Source organism: Piliocolobus tephrosceles, chromosome 11 (genome assembly GCF_002776525.5).
Source record: "Piliocolobus tephrosceles isolate RC106 chromosome 11, ASM277652v3, whole genome shotgun sequence".
Classification (NCBI taxonomy): Eukaryota; Metazoa; Chordata; class Mammalia; order Primates; family Cercopithecidae; genus Piliocolobus; species Piliocolobus tephrosceles.
The window spans coordinates 45,431,340-45,449,379 of record NC_045444.1 but is presented as its reverse complement, the minus strand read 5'-3'; the positions used below and the strand labels follow the sequence as shown (position 1 = coordinate 45,449,379).

Here is an 18,040-nt window from a genome sequence, read left to right as displayed (position 1 = left end):
AAATTCTTGCTTGAAATCGTATGTATAAATTGTATTTTGTGTCTTTTTAGTGACATTGATGTTTCATTTATAGACTATATTAAAACTTTTTTATTGCCATTGATTAGAAATAAATTTTATTCTGTAGTTTTTATGGGAGACCAAGCATTCTTCTATTTAGTACAGTAAAATGAAATTTTGTAATATTTTTCTTTAATGAAAAATGTGTTTGCCAATTAAATTTGCTCTAATGTTAAGCATGATTAAATCACATATTTAATCTATGTAACAACTAGGAATTTAATACAAATTTTACTTGAACATCTTTCTCTCATAAAAACGAGATATCACTATGAAATTGAGAAATTATTTGTCTTGCCCATTAGTGTAAAAAGATTCTACTAAATGGAACTTAAGTTAGATAGAATTCATCTGCGTGTTCCACATCCTTGGATTCAACCAACCATCTATCAATAAATATTCGAGGACAAAAACAATAAGAAACAACAATACAGGGCAGGACATGTTGGCTCACGCCTGTAATCCCAACACTTTGGGTGGGCGGATCACGAGGTCAGGAGTTTGAGACCAGTCTGGCCAATATGATGAAACCCCCTCTCTACAAAAAAATATAAAAGTCAGCCGGAGGCCGGGCGCAGTGGCTCAAGCCTGTAATCCCAGCACTTTGGGAGGCCGAGACGGGTGGATCACGAGGTCAGGAGATTGAGACGATCCTGGCCAACATGGTGAAACCCCGTCTCTACTAAAAAAAAAATACAAAAAACTAGCCAGGTGAGGTGGCGGGTGCCTGTAGTCCCAGCTACTCGGGAGGCTGAGGCAGGAGAATGGCATAAACCCGGGAGGCGGAGCTTGCAGTGAGCTGAGATCCGGCCACTGCACTCCAGCCTGGGCGACAGAGTGAGACTCCGTCTCAAAAAAAAAAAAAAAAAAAAAGTCAGCTGGGCATGGTGGCGTACGCCTGTAGTCCCAGCTACTCGACAGGCTGAGGCAGAAGAATCACTGGAACCCTGGAGGTGGAGGTTGCAGTGAGCTGAGATCATGCCACTGCACTCCTGCCTCGGCGATGAGGGCAAAACTCTTGTCTCAAAAACAAACAAACAAACAAAAAACAGTAGTAAAAGATAATACAAATTAAGAAGCAGTATAACAACTTTTACATAGCATTTACATTGTATTAGATATTGTAAGTAATCTAGAGATGATTTAAAGTATACAGGAGGATTACATAGGTTATATGCAAATAGTACCCCATTTTATATAGGGGACTTGAGCATTCATAGATTTTGATATCCACTGGAGGTCGTGGAACTACTTCCCCCCTATAATAAGGGACAACTGTAATTGTTTCGTAAATTCTAAGTCTGCTATTAGTGAAGTTCTGTGGTCTGAATGTCCTCCATATTTCTTAAATAGTATTATAATACTACCAGTATGATAGTTAAGAGCTGGAGCACTTGTGAGGTGATTGAGTCATAAGGGCAGAGCCTTCATGGATGGGATTAGGGCCCTTGAAAAAGGGCTTGAGGGGAGTGGGTTCACTGTCTTTTCTGTCATGTTAGGAGACAACATTCCTCCTCTCTAGAGGAAGCAGCAACAAAATGCTGTCTTGAAAGCAGAAAGTAGCTCTCACCAGATACCAGTCCAACTGGCACCTTGATGTTGGACTTCCCAGACTCCAGAACGTTGCAGATAAGCAGCATAGATAAATAAAATTCTAGGAGTTGTGAGTTGATAAAATTCATCGTAATTAAGAGTGAATAAAATATATTGTAGGTTTTGTGGATGTGGCTTTACAACTGGGCCCAGAAAAGGGTGGGATTCAGGTGGGTAGAAAGAAGTAAGAAGCAACATTAGGAGTGACTGATTAATCAAAGTGCTGAGGCAAAATACTAAACAGCATTTTTCCACTGATTTGTTGTAAGCTCTATGAAGAATAAACTTTGAAAATTCATTTTGTTTCTAACCCCAGCTCTTTTTTTTTCCCTCTAAGAGGCAGGATCTTGCTCTGTCACCTAGGCTGGAGTCCAGTGGTGTGATCATAGTTCACTACAACCTCAAACTCCTGGACTCGAGTGATCCTCCTGACTCAGCTTCCCAAGTACCTAGGACTACAGGTGTGCACCACCACACTCAGCTCATTTTTTAGAAAAAGATGGGATCTCACTGTGTTGCCCAGGCTTGTCTCAAACTCCTGGCCTAAAACAATCCTCTCACCTTGGCCTCCCCAAGTGTTGGGATTATAAGCTTGAGCCACTGTGCCTGACCCTGGAGCTTTTTAATAAGTGTTGATGTGCTTGGACCAACCTAAATATTGATTTTCTATACAATCCAAAAACTTCCAAGGAAAGTATATCACAGTTTTACAGGGGAGGTTGAGACTGTCCTCAGTTGTATGTTCTGAGCCCCACTGAGGATACTGCGTATGTCGGCTACTACCCTATATTCCTTGCTCTGTTACCACATGCTACTTCTGATATCCAGGATTACCAGAAGACAGTTCTTGCAAGCTATAGGCACTCAATAAATGTTGAAGTAATGAGCAGACACGTTGCTGTAGTTTTTTGTGTTTTAAATTGCTTAAAGAAGTGAAGTAGTAATTATCCGGTACTAATATGTTTTGGACAGATAGAGTAAATACTGTCTTGTTGCTAAAAAAAATCTTCAGTTCAAGTTACTATTCAGTTATGTGAGAAATATTTATAACTATTAGAAATTTTAAAATTATTGCTTTGGTTAAAATTATAAAATGATAGTCAGATTTTTAACTCCTAAGAAGCATTGAGAAAAAAGCTTTGATTTAGGGGATTATTAAAGTCAGCTCACTATTTTATAAAAATATGAGAAGGGCTAAACATTCTCTTTTTTTTTTTTGTGGGAAGGTGGGGGACAGGGTCTTGCTCTGTTGCCCAGGCTGGAGTGCAATGGTGCAGTCACAGCTCACTGCAGCCTCAAACTCCTGGGCTCAAGTCATCTGAGTAACTGGGACCATAGGTGCATGCTACCATGCCCAGCTAATTTTTTATTTTTTGTAGAGATGGGGTCTTGCTATATTGCCCCGGCTGGTCTCAAACTCATGGACTCAAGCAATCCTCCCACCTCAGCATCCCAAAGTGTTGGGATTACAGGCATGAGCCACTATGCTTGGCCTAGTAAAATACTTTTATACTAAGTAGAGAGAGTAGATTTGTGGAAAACTCTTAAACTTATAAGGTACTGCAATGAAACTTCTAGCATTGGTGATTAGCATGCTAATATGTACTGGGCAAATTTATAATTGTTAGTAATTTGCAATGCAGTCTTTTCATTCTGATACTCAAAGTATTTTACAAACACTAAACCTTTCAAAAAAATCTCTAATAATAGGTATTGTTAAATTAATTACATATTTCATATGAAAAAACAAAAGCTGAGGGAGGCAAAGTTACTTACCTAAGATCACATAGTATTTAACTGATGGAACCTGAGTAGTTCCAAATTTCCGCTACTCAACTTTAACCCCCATATAAAATAAGATCAGTGTAATGCTAAGAAATAATATTGTACCTCCAAGAATAAACTTGGCAATAAAAATATTATCATGGCAGTTTAAAGAGATGTCTTTATTAAAATGAGTATTCCAAGGTAAAATCCTCTAAGTATAAATATATGTAAGATATTTATATTTAAGAAGTTAGTGATTTCATTCAATATTTTGTTTTTAATATCATGATCATTAAGTTACATAGATTCTCTTCTGGTAAGCAAGGTGCAAAAAAAGCCAAAATTGATATAGACCATGATTCAAATACTGTTTTCATATAGCCAGGGTAATAAACTACTTATTTATTGAATTTGACTGTTTAAATATAAAAATGATTGTCCTAGTGGAGAGAGCCCCTAAACAAAAGCAAGTAGCTCCTTTTGCAGAAAAGATTTTTACATTATTTTGTATTTTAGTGAACAGTGTTTTTTTCTGTTGTAATTTCTGATATCACATGATTTATGAATTGTTTGTTATGGTAGGAGTATAGTATCTTTTGGAAGAATTTATCTTAGTATATATTAACCAATGAGTCAATTAAGATTAGCCAATTTCAATATTATCCTTAAGCAGTATTACCATTGCAATACTAGAATAGACATATCCCAGACCATTAAAAACCTGACAATTCTTTATCCAGAAAAAACAAGCAGACAAAATATTTACAAAACTATTAAAACATTGACTGGGGAACTAAAGTAATGGCAAATGCATTACTCTGAAAATCCTCACACATCCTCCGAAAAACTATAAAGATGAACACATAAAACTACACATAACCAGGCTGGACACAGTGACTCACACCTGTAATCCCAGCACTTTGGGAGGCCGAGGTGAGTGGATCACCTGAGGTCAGGAGTTCAAGACCAGCCTGACCAATATGGTGAAATCCTGTCTCTACAAAAATACAACAATTAGCCAAGCGTGGTGGCATGCACCTGTAGTCACAGCTACTTGGGAGACTGAGGCAGGAGAATCACTTGAACCTCGGAGGCAGAGGTTGCAGTGAGCCGAGATGGCACCACTGCACTCCAGCCTGGGTGACAGAGCAAGACTCCGTCTCAAAAAAAAAAAAAAAACTACACATAACCGTATGTTAACATTAGAATGCAGAGAATGTTCCAACTTCAAATTATCTGTAAGTAGAAAAATACATACTAAATCCTAGCCAGCCATTATTCATGCCTTTGTACAAGCTGTGGTGAAAAGCATGGGTGATCTGGGAAAAACTGCAGAGGAGAAGAAAGAAGCTAGTGACAGGCTTAAGATATTCATCTAAAGACATTTCCAGAAGAATTTCCTCCTAAGAAGTACTGATAGATCAGAGGAGACTACAGGGAAGGGACTTGTAAGTATATATGGGACTCAAAAAGGTAGTTTTGGAAAGGCATTCATTAGGGGAGAAGAGGGTAAAAAAGGAAGAGTTGAACTGAAAACTAAACAGTTAAGAAAAATAGAAGGGGAAAATTTAGGGTCCTGCAAGACAGAAAAATATTTTTTAATTGGAGGACAGATCTCACACTGCCTTGCTTCCAAATCCAACTAATGAAGAAACCATACTTTACTAAAAGCAGAAGTCATTTTTGAACTAGGAATCTTGTAAACTATTTTAAACAGCCAGTCCTGTTCACAGAAAAAAAGTGACAGGACCTTTAACTATATAAATAATTTTGAAAGAAAATAGAAAATGAAGGTAAAATAATAGGAAATGAGGTTCGTTTAATGAAAATACCTATAACCCCCTCCTAAGAAACACAGGCATAAAGATAGATATATAGACTAGGTGTGGTGGCTCACACTTGTAATCCCAGCACTTTGGGAGGCTGAGGCTGGGGAATCACTTGAGGTCAAGAGTTCAAGACCAGTCTGACCAGCATGATGAAACCCTGTCTCTACTAAAACAAACGAAAACAAAAAAACTCAGCCAGGCATGGTGGCATGCGTGTCTATATTCCTAGCTACTCAGGAGGCTGACAGGAGAATCACTTGAACCCTGGAGGCAGAGGTTGCAATCAGCCAAGATCACGCCACTGCACTCAAGCCTGGGCAACAGAGTGACACTCCATCTCAAAAAAAAAAAAAAAAAAAAAAAAAAAGAAATAGATATATAGATCAATAGAATAGAACTGAGACTTTATAACTAGACCCTTATATTTATAGTCAATTCATTTTCTTCAAGAATGCCAAGATATTTCAATGGGGGAAGAAAAACCTCTCTAACAAATTATGCTGGGATAAATGGAAATTGACATGCAGAGAATGAAGTTGGACCACTATCTCACACCATGCACAAAAATTCATTTAAAATGGATTAAAGATCTAGCTTTAAGTACTAAAACTGTACAACTTGTAGAAAAAATTGTAATGTGAGTATTACATGTAAGTATTCTTGACCTCGGACTTACTAGTGGTTTTTTTTTTAGATATGACACCTTCAAGTATAAGCAACCAAAGAAAACTAGATAAATTGGACCTCATAAGGTAAAACAAACAAAAACCTTTTGCTTCAAAGGATACCATCAAGCAGGTGAAAAGACAATACATAGAATGTGAGAAAAAGGTTGTAAATCCTATATATGACAAGGCACCTGTATCCAGAATAAAGAACCTCTTAAAACTCAACAATAAAAACACAAATAATCTAATTGTAAGATAGGTTACAATTATTGTAAAATTGGCAAAGGATTTAAATAGATATTTTTCTAAAGAAGATATAAAAATAGCCAATAAATGCATAAAAAATAGACAATAAATGTATGCTCAGCCTCCGCAGTCATTAGGGAAATGCAAATCAAAACCACAAGGGAAATATTTCTTCACACACACTAGTATGGCTACAATAAAAAAGTTAGTAACAAATGTTGATGAGGATGTAGAAAATTGGTACCTTCATATATTGCTGGTAGGAATGTAAAATGGCACAGCTATTTCAGAAAGCAGTTTAGCAGTCCTCAAAAGTTTAATTATAGTTACCATATGACTCAGCAATATCATTACTAACTATATACTAAGGAGGACTGAAAACACATGTCACAACCCTATACCCAAATGTTCATATCATAATAGCCAAAATGTGGAAACAACCCAAATGTGCAACAATGGATGAATGGATAAACAAAATGTGGTATATCCATCCAGTGGAATATTATTTAGCCTTAAAAAGGAATGAAGTTCTGCTGCATGCTGCAACATGGATGAACCTTGAAAACATTATCATTAGATATGGGAGCCAAACATAGAGGGTCACATATTGTATTATTCCATTTATATCAATGTCCAGAATAGGCAAATCCATAGAGCTAGAAAACAGATAAGTGGTTCCCAGGTACTAGGAAAGGCAGGAGGTAGGAGTGACTGCTAACGAGTATAGGGTTTCTTTTTGAGGTGATGAAAATGTACTGCAACTAGATAGTGGTGTTTGTTTTATGAGCTTGTGAATATACTAAAAGCCACTGGATTATATATTTTGTGTATTTGTTTGCTAGGGCTGTCATAACAAATAATACTACAGGCTGGTGGCTTGAGCAACAGAAATGTATTTTCTCACTGTATGGAGTCTAGAAGTCCACAGTCAAAATGTCTCAAGGGTTGTTTTCATTCTCAGGCCTCTTTCTTGGCTTGTAAATGGCTAACTTCCCTGTGGCCTCACATGATCACCCCTTGGTCTGTGTGTTGTCTGTGTCCTAACCTCCTCTTATAAGGACACCAGTCATATTGAATTAGGGCCACATACATGACATTTTACCTTACTTGTCTCTTTAAAGGTCCTGTCTCCAAATACAGTCACATTCTGAGGTAGTGGAGGTGTTAGGACTTCTACACATGAATTTAGTTGGGGAGGGAGACAACACTTTAAAACATATGGGTAAATTTTATGATATGTAAATTATGCTTCAATTTTGAAAAATGTAAGAACCTACTTTTCTTTCCAAATAAGTTTGAAAACTTAAATGAAAAAGTAACTGTCAGCCAGGCACAGTAGTACACACCTGTAAGTCCCAGTTACTCGAGGCTGAGGAAGGAGGATTGCTTGAGACTAGGAGTTTGAGGCTGTGCCTGTGAATAGTCACGGTACTCCAGCCTGGGCAACATGGTGAGACCCCATCTCTTAAAAAAAAAAAAAAAAAGATGGCCAGGTGCAATAACTCACACTTTGAGAGGTCGAGGTGTGAGGATCCCTTGAATCTAGGAGTTTGAGACCAGCCTGGGCAACATAGTGAGACCCTGTCTCTACAAAAAATGAAAACTTAGGTACATGTCTATGGTCCCAGCTACTTGGGAGACTCAGATGGGAGGATCGCTTGAGCCTAGGAGGTGGAGACTGCAGTGAGCCATGATCTCACCATTGCCCTTAGCCTGAGAGGCAGAGTGAGACCCTGTCTCAAAAAAAAAAAAAGATTTATTTTTAAGGCAAATATATTTCATCAAAATTGGCCACATTTGAGAAAGTTCAATTTCTGTAGAAGAAATAGAGAATAATATCAAGGATCCACCTCATTAAAAAGCACCAGTCCCAGATGGTTTTGTAGAGATAATCTATGAAACACTCAAAGATAGTCTCAGTGCCCAATAAACTGGTGCAGAGCCTTGAATGTGGATAATACCCATTCCTAAAGACAGCACAAAAAGGAAAAAAACTATAAACCAGTATCAATTATATATATTCATACCAAGTACTAAATAAAATATTAGCAAACAAATTCCAATGTCATATATTAGGAAAATAAGCTGGGTATGGTGGCTTACACCTATAAACCCAGTGCTTTTGGAGGTAAACACAGGAGGATCACTTGAAGCCAGGAGTTCAAGACCAGTGAGACCCTGTGTCTATGAAAAAATTTAAAAATTAACTGGCATGGTGGCATGTACCTGTAGTCCTAGCTACTTGGGAAGCTGAGAAAGGACAGTGGCTTGAGCCAAGGAGTTCAAGGCTGTGAGCTGTTGTACTCTGTAGTGCTACTGAGTTGTAGTACCATTGTACTACAGCCTTGGTGACAGAATGAAACTCTGTCTCTAAAATAAAATAACACATTATGACCATATGGGATTTACAGTTGACCCTTGAGCAAAACAAGTTTGAACTACACAGGTCCATTTATATGTGTTTTTTTGTTGTTGTTGTTTAATTTTTTATTTTAAAGAGACAGGTCTCACTATGTTGCCCAGACTGGTCTTGAACTCCTGGCCTCAAGTGATCCTCCAGCCTCAGCCTCCTGAATGACTGTGATTGCAGGTGTGTGCTGCCTTGCCCAGATTCTACAGACTTGTTTCAATAAATATATTGGAATATTTTCTGAAGATTGTGACAATTTGAAAAAACTTGCAGATGAACCACATAGCCTAGAAATATTGAAAAAAATTAAGAAGCCAGGCACGGGGGCTCATGCCTGTAATCCCAGCACTTTGGGAGACCGAGGTGGGCAGATCACCTGAAGTCAGGAGTTCGAGACCAGTCTGGCCAACATGGTGAAACCCCGTCTCTACTAAAAATACAAAAAATTAGCTGGGTGTGGTACTGTGCATGCCTGTAATTCCAGCTACTTGGGAGGCTGAGGCAGGAGAATCACTTGAACCTGGAAGTCGGAGGTTACAGCGAGCTGAGATTGTGCCACTGCATTCTAGCCTGGGCAACAGAGTGAGACTCCGTCTCAAAAAGAAAAAAAAATTAAGAGAAAGATATATCATGAATGCGTGAAATATATGTAGATACTAGTCTGTTTTATCATTTAATACCATAAAATATACACAAATCTGATATAAAAAGTTAAAATTTATCAAAACTTACACATATAAACAGGTCATACATAGCATCATTCATAGTGGAGAGAAATGTAAGCAAGCAGAATGATGCAGTATTAATAACTGCATAAAGTTAATTGTAGCACATGTACTGCTGTAGTAATTTTGCAACTGCCTCATATTGCTATTGTGGTAAGTTCAAGTGTTCATAGCATATGCTTAAAACGCCTTATGATACTTATCTCCAGATGAGCAGTTCATCTCTTCAGTAAATGGCATTGTATCACAGTAAAAAGTGATCTTTTGCAGTTCTTATGTATTCTTTATCCTGTTTAGTGTAATACCGTAAACCTTGAGTAACACTATAGGATCCATAGCAAGTGCTACTGGTGATGCTGGAGTTGCTACCAAGAAGCAGTGAAGTCATGACATTACAATGAAAAGTCGAATTGCTTGAGATGTACTATAGATTGAGGTGTGCTGCTGCAGATGCCTTTTTTTCCATTTCACATGGGCAATTCTGTAAACAATCTTGTAAACAGATGACATAAACTTGCAGTACAGTAAATACAGTACAGTACTGTAAATGTATTTTCTTTCCCTTATTATTTTCTTAATAACCTTTTCTCTAGCCTACTTTATTGTAAGAATACAGTATTGTATGTAATGTACAAAATATGTGTTAATTGACTATGTTATAGGTAAGGCATCTCAGTAGGCAAATTAGTAGTTAAGTTTTTGGGGAGTCAATAGTTATGTGCAGATTTTCACCTGAGTGGGGAGTCAGCACCCCGCCCCAACATTGTTGAATGGTCAACTTTTTTCCAAAAACACAAGATTGTTTCAATATTGGGAAATCCATTAATATACTATATTAATAGATATAGGGATAAATCATGTAATTATCTCCATAGATGCTGCAAAAACCTTTAACAAAAATCAACATCTTCTGGTAAAAGCACTTAAGAAATAGGAATTGATGGGTATTTTCTTAACGTGATAAATATATATACACACCTTATATGTATAGGTACACACACACACACACACACACACACACACCCCTTAGTCTTAAAGTCATCATAATGGAAAACACCACAGGCATTTTTACTAGTACCATCAGGAGCAAGGCAAGGATATCTAGTAACTACACTGTTATTCATCACATTACTGGGGATATTAGCCAATACAGTTAAAGAAGAGGAATCAGTAGAGGCATAACAGAAGAGAAGAAATAAAGCTATCTCTCTTTGCAGATGATAAGATAGTATATCTGGAAAACCCTAGAGCAAGGGTTAGCAAACTGAGAGCCAAATTTAGCCATATATACTTGGTTTTGTATTGCCTCTGTCATCTTTTGCACTACACCAGCAGAGTGGAACAGTTGGGATAGGAACTTTTTGGCATACAAAAATGAAATATTTACAGTCTGATGTTTTTACTGAAAAGATACAGTGTGTGGACTTCTGCACTAGAAAATCAGTGATAAAACTAAAATAATAAAAAATCAATAAGTAGTAGGCTATAAAATTAGCGTTCAGATATTAATATTTTGTATGTATATAAATAACTACCAGTTTGAAAATAGAGTGATAAGGGAAACCCCAATTAAATAACAACGAAGAAGATAAAATACTTAGGAATAAATTTAACCAGAAGTATGTAAAAGCTATTTGAGAAAAGCTTTAAAATACTTGTGAAAGACAATCTCAATAAAAATACCACCATGGCCTTTTGGCTCTATGAGCAGCGTCAAGGCAGTTGGCAAGACCAAGCGCTTTATGAAAGGTGGCAGAAGGGAGTCAAGAAGAAAGTGGTTGATCCATTTTCTAGGAAAGATAGATATAATGTGAAAATACCTGCTATGTTCAATATAAGAAATGTTGGAAAGACGCTAGTCACCAGGATCCAAGGAACCAAAACTGTATCTGATGGCCTCAAGGGTCATGTGTTTGAAGTGAGTCTTGCTGATTTGCAGAATGATGAAGTCACGTTTAGAAAAATTCAAACTGATTACTGAAGACGTTCAGGGCAAAAACTGCCCAACTTCCATGTCATGGATCTTACTTGTAAGAAAATGTATTCTATGGTCAAAAAATGGCAGACAATGATTGAAGCTCCTGTTCATGTCAAGACTACTGATGGTTACTTGGCTTCATCTGTTCTGTGTTGACTTTACTAAAAACACAACAATCAGATACAGATGACCTCTTAGGCTCAGCACCAGCGAGTCTGCCAAATCTGGAAGAAGACGATGGAAATCATGACCCGAGAGGTGCAGACAAATGACTTGAAAGAAGTGATCAATAAATTAATTCCAGACAACATTGGAAAAGACATAGAAAAACCTTGCCAATCTATTTTTCTTCTCCATGATGTCTTCGTTAGAAAAGTAAAAAAGCTAGCCGGGAACAGTGGCTCATGGCTCTAATCCGAACACTTTGGGAGACTGAGGTGGGCAGGTAATTTGAGGTCAGGAGTTTGAGACCAGCCTGGCCAACATGGTGAAACCCCATCTCTACTAAAAATACAAAAAAATAAGCTGGGCGTGGTGGTGTGCACCTGTAATCCCAACTACTCAGGAGGCTGAGGCAGGAGGATCACTTGAACCTGGGAGGCAGAGGTTGCAGCGAGCCAAGATCGTTCCACTGCACTCTAGCCTGGGAGACAGAGTGAGACTCCATTTCAAAAAAAAAAAAAAGAAAGAAAAGTAAAAATACTGAAGAAGCCCAAGTTTGAATTGAGAAAACTCGTGGAGCTTCATGGTGAAAGTAGTAGTTCTGGAAAAGCCACTGGGGATGAGACAGATGCTAAAGTTGAACAAGCTGATGGATATGAACCACCAGTCCAAGAATCTGTTTAAAGTTCAGACTTACAATAGTGCCAAATAAAAAGTCCTATTTGTGAGAAAAATACATGCTTTTTTATGGAGCTGGACAAGTTGATGTAGAATGGAGTTCTAGTCAGAAATTGTTTCAGGCAAAAATCAGCAGTGGATTTTACAGTATTTTGTGAAGAGTTGATTACAAGGAGCATGTTTTTACATGCTCAAAATATCTCCCCACAAGATAGTAATCAAGAATGGAAAAAATAGCAACTATACAATGGACATGTATGACATATACCACCTTTACGAAGTTGCAAAAGTTAACACTAACAGTAGTGGAACCAATAGCATGCATCTTGACAGGATGCACAAAGAAGAGCACATCACTTCTGCCGTATAACTGCAAAAATGCATAACCTGAACATAAACATGAAGAACCATCAGTAAAGCCCAAATTGAGAGACATTTCACAAAATAAATAGTTTGTACTTTTCAAAAATGTCAAGGTCATGAGAAACAAAGACTGAAGAATGCTTTCCAGATCCAAGAAGTCCAAAGAGGTATGACCTTTAAAAATAATGTATGACCCTTGATTGGATCATGGGCTAGGATGGAAACAATTTTATTTTATATTACTCTTTTATCATATTTTTGTTATAAAGTACATTAGTGAAACATGGTGAAACGTGAAGGTCTGTATTGGATAGTATTGTATTAATGCTAATTTCCTTATTTTGATAAAGGTACTTTTAACAGAAAAATACTTTGAAATATTCAGGTGTAAAAGGGAATGATGAAAAATAGCTTTATAAAGGGAACAGAAAGACTGATAAGATAAATGTGGTAAAATGTTAAGTTTGGGGAATCTAAGTAACATGTATATGGAAATTCCTTGTACTTTTTAAAAAATGAATGTCTGGTCTGGACCTGGTGTCTCATGCTTGTAGTTTCAGCACTTTGGGAAGCTGCTTGAGCTTAGGAGTTCAAGGCAAGCCTGGGCAACATAACAAGACCTCATCTCTACTAAAAATTTAAAAAAAACTAGCTGGGTGTGGTGGCACATGCCTGTAGTTCCAGCTAGGAAAGCTGAGGTGGGAGGATTGCTTGAGTCAGGGAGATCAAGGTGGCAATGAACTATGATCTCACACTGACTTTCAGCCTGGGTGACAGAGCAAGACTCTGCCTTAAAAAACAATAATAAAACAAAAAATAAACTTTTACCTTAGAATAATTTAAGATATGTAAAAGTAGATAAAGAAAAAGTTTGGGACATTCAGCCGGCCGTTCAGTCCCACGGACTTTGCATTCCAGAACCATGGCCCAATTTGTCCGTAACCTTGTGGAGAAGACCCCGGCTCTGGTGAACGCTGCTGTGACTTACTCAAAGCCTCGATTGGCCACATTTTGGTACTATGCCAAGGTTGAACTGGTTCCTCCCACCCCTGCTGAGATCCCTAGAGCTATTCAGAGCCTGAAAAAAATAGTCAATAGTGCTCAGACTGGTAGCTTCAAACAGCTCACAGTTAAGGAAGCTGTGCTGAATGGTTTGGTGGCCACTGAGGTGTTGATGTGGTTTTATGTTGGAGAGATCATAGGCAAGCGTGGCATCATTGGCTATGATGTTTGAAGACCAATCTTTAACATCTGGTTATATTTGATTTAGTATTTGAGTGTTGTTGGACCATGTGTGATCAGACTGCTATCTGAATAAAATAAGATTTGTCAAAAAAAAAAAAAAAAAAAGAAAAAGTTTGTCCTATACTCACAACGTTTCTGATACCAAATATGTCAATTTTCCATGTCAAGCAATTCTCCAGTTTACTGTGGACACCAGTGCAATTTAATTTGATTCTGATACTATCTACCTAGGGTTAGCATCAGACTCCACAGGCTAAGTAAGGCCTTAGTCCCACAAGACTGCCTCAATTCCAGCTTCAGACACCAATCAAAATCCCAGGTCTCCAGTACTTCTGACTAACTTGACTACAAATTGGGAGTTCCCATAACCTCTGCCTCATGTTCAGCAATTTATTATTATAGCTAACAGAACTCAGGGAAACACTTTACTATTACCAGTTTATTATAAAGGATACAAATGCACAAATAGATAAAGAGGCATATAGGGTGAGGTCTGGAAGAGTCTGAGTACAGGACCTTCTGTCTCCATGGAGCTTTGGACACATCCTGCCTCCTGGCATGTTAATGCATTCAACCTGGAAGCTCTCTGAACCTGTTAGATTAAGGTTTTCATGAAGGTTCCATTACAGAGATGTGATTGGTTAAATCTTTGGCCATTGGTGATTGACTACAGTCTCCACCCTTTCTTCCCTCCCCCAGAGGTCTGGGGGAAGGATTGAATGTTTGAACCATCTGATCACATGGTTGGTTGCCCTGGCAACCAGCCTCTATCTTGAGGCTTTTCACCTTAGTAGCATAAATTGAGGTATGGTTGAAAGGAGCTTGCTCTGAATAGCAGAACATTCTCCTCCCCTCATTATTACTCAAGAAGCTTCCAGAGTTTTATAAAGTTTGTGCCAGGAACTGGGGACAAAAACCAAATACTCTATTTATCACAGTCGAAAAAAATAGCGCAGTGAGTTATTATATAATACAACCTTCTCAGTTTCAGTTTCCTCTAATATTAGTATTTTCAATTACTGTAGTACCTTTTTTTTTTTTTTGGAGACAAGAGTCTTGGCCGGGCGCGGTGGCTCAAGCCTGTAATCCCAGCACTTTGGGAGGCCGAGACGGGCGGATCACGAGGTCAGGAGATCGAGACCATCCTGGCGAACACGGTGAAACCCCGTCTCTACTAAAAAATACAAAAATCTAGCCGGGCGAGGTGGCGGGCGCCTGTAGTCCCAGCTACTTGGGAGGCTGAGGCGGGAGAATGCCGTAAACCCGGGAGGCAGAGCTTGCAGTGAGCTGAGATCCAGCCACTGCACTCCAGCCTGAGCAACAGAGACAGACTCCGTCTCAAAAAAAAAAAAAAAAGAGTCTCGCTCTGTCACCTAAGCCGGAGTGCAGTGCCGCGATCTCGGCTCCCTGCAAGCTCCGCGTGCTGGGTTCATGCCATTCTCCTGCCTCAGCCTCCGGAGTAGCTGGGACTGCAGGCGTCCGCCACCATGACTGTCTAACTTTTTGTATTTTTAGTAGAGACGAGGTTTCATCGTGTTAGCCAGGATGGTCTCGATCTCCTGACCTTGTGATCCGCCCGCCTCGGCCTCCCAAAGTGCTGGGATTACAGGCATGAGCCACCATGTGCGGCCTACTGTGGTACATTTTTTTAAACTAAGAAACCAACGTTTGCACATTACTATTATCTAAACCCCAGACTATTTGGATTTCACCTGTTTTTCTGTTAATGTCTTTTTAAACTCCAGACTTCATTCAGATTTCACTTACTATTTTTTTAATATCCCTTTTCTGCTCAAGATCCAATTCAGGTTACTACGTTGCATTTAGTTGCTACATCTCTCAAATCTCTTCTGGTCTGTGATAGTTTCTTAGTGTTGTTTTTCATGACTCTTAACGGTTTGAGGAGTATTGCTGAGACATTTGTAGGCTGTTCTTCAGTTTTGGTTTGCCTTATGTATTTCTCATGATTAGAGTGGGGTTATGCATTTTTTGGAAAGAATACCACAGAGATGAAGTACCCTTTCTTTACACCATATTAGAGGGTAGATGCTATCAACATGATCTCTCCGGTGAGGTAAACCTTGATATCTTAGTTAAGGTAGTGTTCTCTCTCTCTCTCTCTCTCGTTAATGATGCCATCATAGTCAATGTAACCTTGAACTCCTGGGTTCAAGGGCTCCCCTGCCTCAGCCTCCTAAGTAGCTGGGACTACAGGAACATTTTTTTTTTTAATTTTTTTTAAACTCAGCTAAGTATTTTTAAATTTTTTGTAGAGACAAGGTCTTTCTATGTTGCCTAAGGTGGTCTTGAAATCCTGGCCTTCAGTAATCCTCCTGCCTCAGCCTCCCAAAGCATTGGAATTATAGGTGGGGGCCACTAGGGCCAGCCTCTATTATTCTTTATTGTTAAATTCCAATTTTTTCTTCTTCTTTTCTTTGGAAAGGAGCCACTAAGTCCAGCCCACTCTTAAAGGAAGGAGTTGAGGTCAGGAGGTGCAGTTAAGTTTCTCCTGGAGGGAAGAGTTTCTATATATCTTACATATCCTGTAAGGAATATTTGACTCTTATTTGTTATTCATTATATATTTATAATAGTATGAGCTTATGTTTTATTTATTTTATTCTTTGCATTATAGTGTAATATTGCATTATGTATAGTGTAATAATGCCATTATGTATAGTGTAATCATGCCAAATTATTCCAGCATTGGTCATGGGGAGTTCTCTGTGGTAGGCTTCTATGGCCCTTTAACATGGCTCCATTTCTTTGTTTTTTGAGCATTTTCTTGCTTTCTGGTACTACAAGATGCTTTTGCCTTTTCTTCTATTTTCTCTCTTCCAGCCCTATAATCAGATGTTTCTTCAAGGTTTCTTTGTTCCTTTTGTTAGAGAATGATATTTAGAAACCAAGACCTTGGCACTAGGTAATTTGTACCATGTTTTCTTTAAGTGTAAAATTATTGCAAAAAAAAAAAAAAATTTAAGAACTGAATGTTGTAAGATGCACATCCCATTTGTAATTCTTAAGTGTTCTACCTTAGTTAAGCTGTTATGTCAGTTACCAAATGTTACCTTATTTATAGATACTTCTTTCTAAATAAAAATTGTATTTATACTTCACTTGGTATCTGGAAGTTGTTAATAAAATTACACTACAACCTCAGTACAACATTTTTGTATATTTTATTTATAACTTTTTCCATAAGGTAGAAACACCTTGTCATGTTTTGCTCTTATGAAAAGCATAGAGACCTATGATTAAATCCATAAAACTTTATATAACAAAACTAATCAGTAAGCAGTCTAGTTTAATATGCATACATAAAAGGGCATAGCAGAGCCATAAAGGAAGGTGTTCTGGACATTACCATGACTCTTTCATGCAGTGATACCTCTACCCACAAAATTCCACTTTAGTGAATAAGCATGATGAGGACAGCTTGGCCTATTTGGCAGGAAATTCTGTGTATGAAAATATAGCATTTCTTACAGAACGTTTTAAAAATACCTTTTTGATCTATGATATAAGGTTACTACTAAATCAAATTATTTTATTCTGTATCATAGAATGTCATTGTAGAAAATAAATGATTTCTTCCAGAATATATTGGAATGGATAAGGAATGTGTGCAAATAAGATTATAGCTATGCTTTAACTTTTACTGACACTTAAGAGTATATTACCAAATAATGTAACGGGGACTATGAGTAAAGACAGTTACAGTGTATGGTCTGATCCCTGTTTCCCAGCTACTTGGGAGACTGAGTTGGGAGGATCACTTGAGCCCAGGAGTTTGAGGCTGCAGTGAACCATGATTGCACCACTGTACTCCAGCCTTTACAAAGAGAAAAAGAAATGATTCATCCTATCATTGTGTAGACAATATAGTCCAACTAATTACTACTTCTTCCACTTTTTCTTTATTTAATGGGTAACCAAGGGTTAGTTTGGCAATTTCTTAGAAAGCTAAACGTGCACTTACTACACAACTCAGCAATCTCATTCCTAGGTTTTACTCAAGAGAAATGAAAATTTTATGTTCACACAAAAAGCTGCACAGCAGTGTTCGTAGCAGCTTTATTCATGCTTGTCAAAAGCCCTAAACAGCACAAATACTCGTCAACTTTTGAATTTTAAAGTGTGGGACATCCATGCGGTGGAATTATTCAGTAGTACAAAAGAACAAACTACTGATAAATACAACAGCATGGATGAATCTTGTGTGTATTATGCTAAGTGAAGGAAGCCAGACCCAAAAGGCTGCTTACTGTAATTATTGCATTTATATGACATTCTGGAAAAGATAAAAATAGGAC

General features: G+C 37.9%; 2 protein-coding genes and 1 pseudogene across 17 annotated transcripts in view; all 3 read left to right on the top strand.

The window, feature by feature from the left end:
• BAZ2B (bromodomain adjacent to zinc finger domain 2B) overlaps nucleotides 1–18,040 on the top strand; it is a 430,125-nt gene that overhangs the window by 11,472 nt on the left and 400,613 nt on the right. The window lies entirely within an intron of this gene.
• On the top strand, nucleotides 9,203–13,089 carry LOC111546159 (annotated as a pseudogene).
• Nucleotides 13,256–13,829, top strand: LOC111546088 (ATP synthase subunit g, mitochondrial). The gene has a single exon (XM_023217388.3). The coding sequence runs from the start codon at nucleotides 13,402–13,404 to the stop codon at nucleotides 13,711–13,713; it is 312 nt and encodes a 103-aa protein (XP_023073156.1). The 5' UTR covers nucleotides 13,256–13,401; the 3' UTR covers nucleotides 13,714–13,829.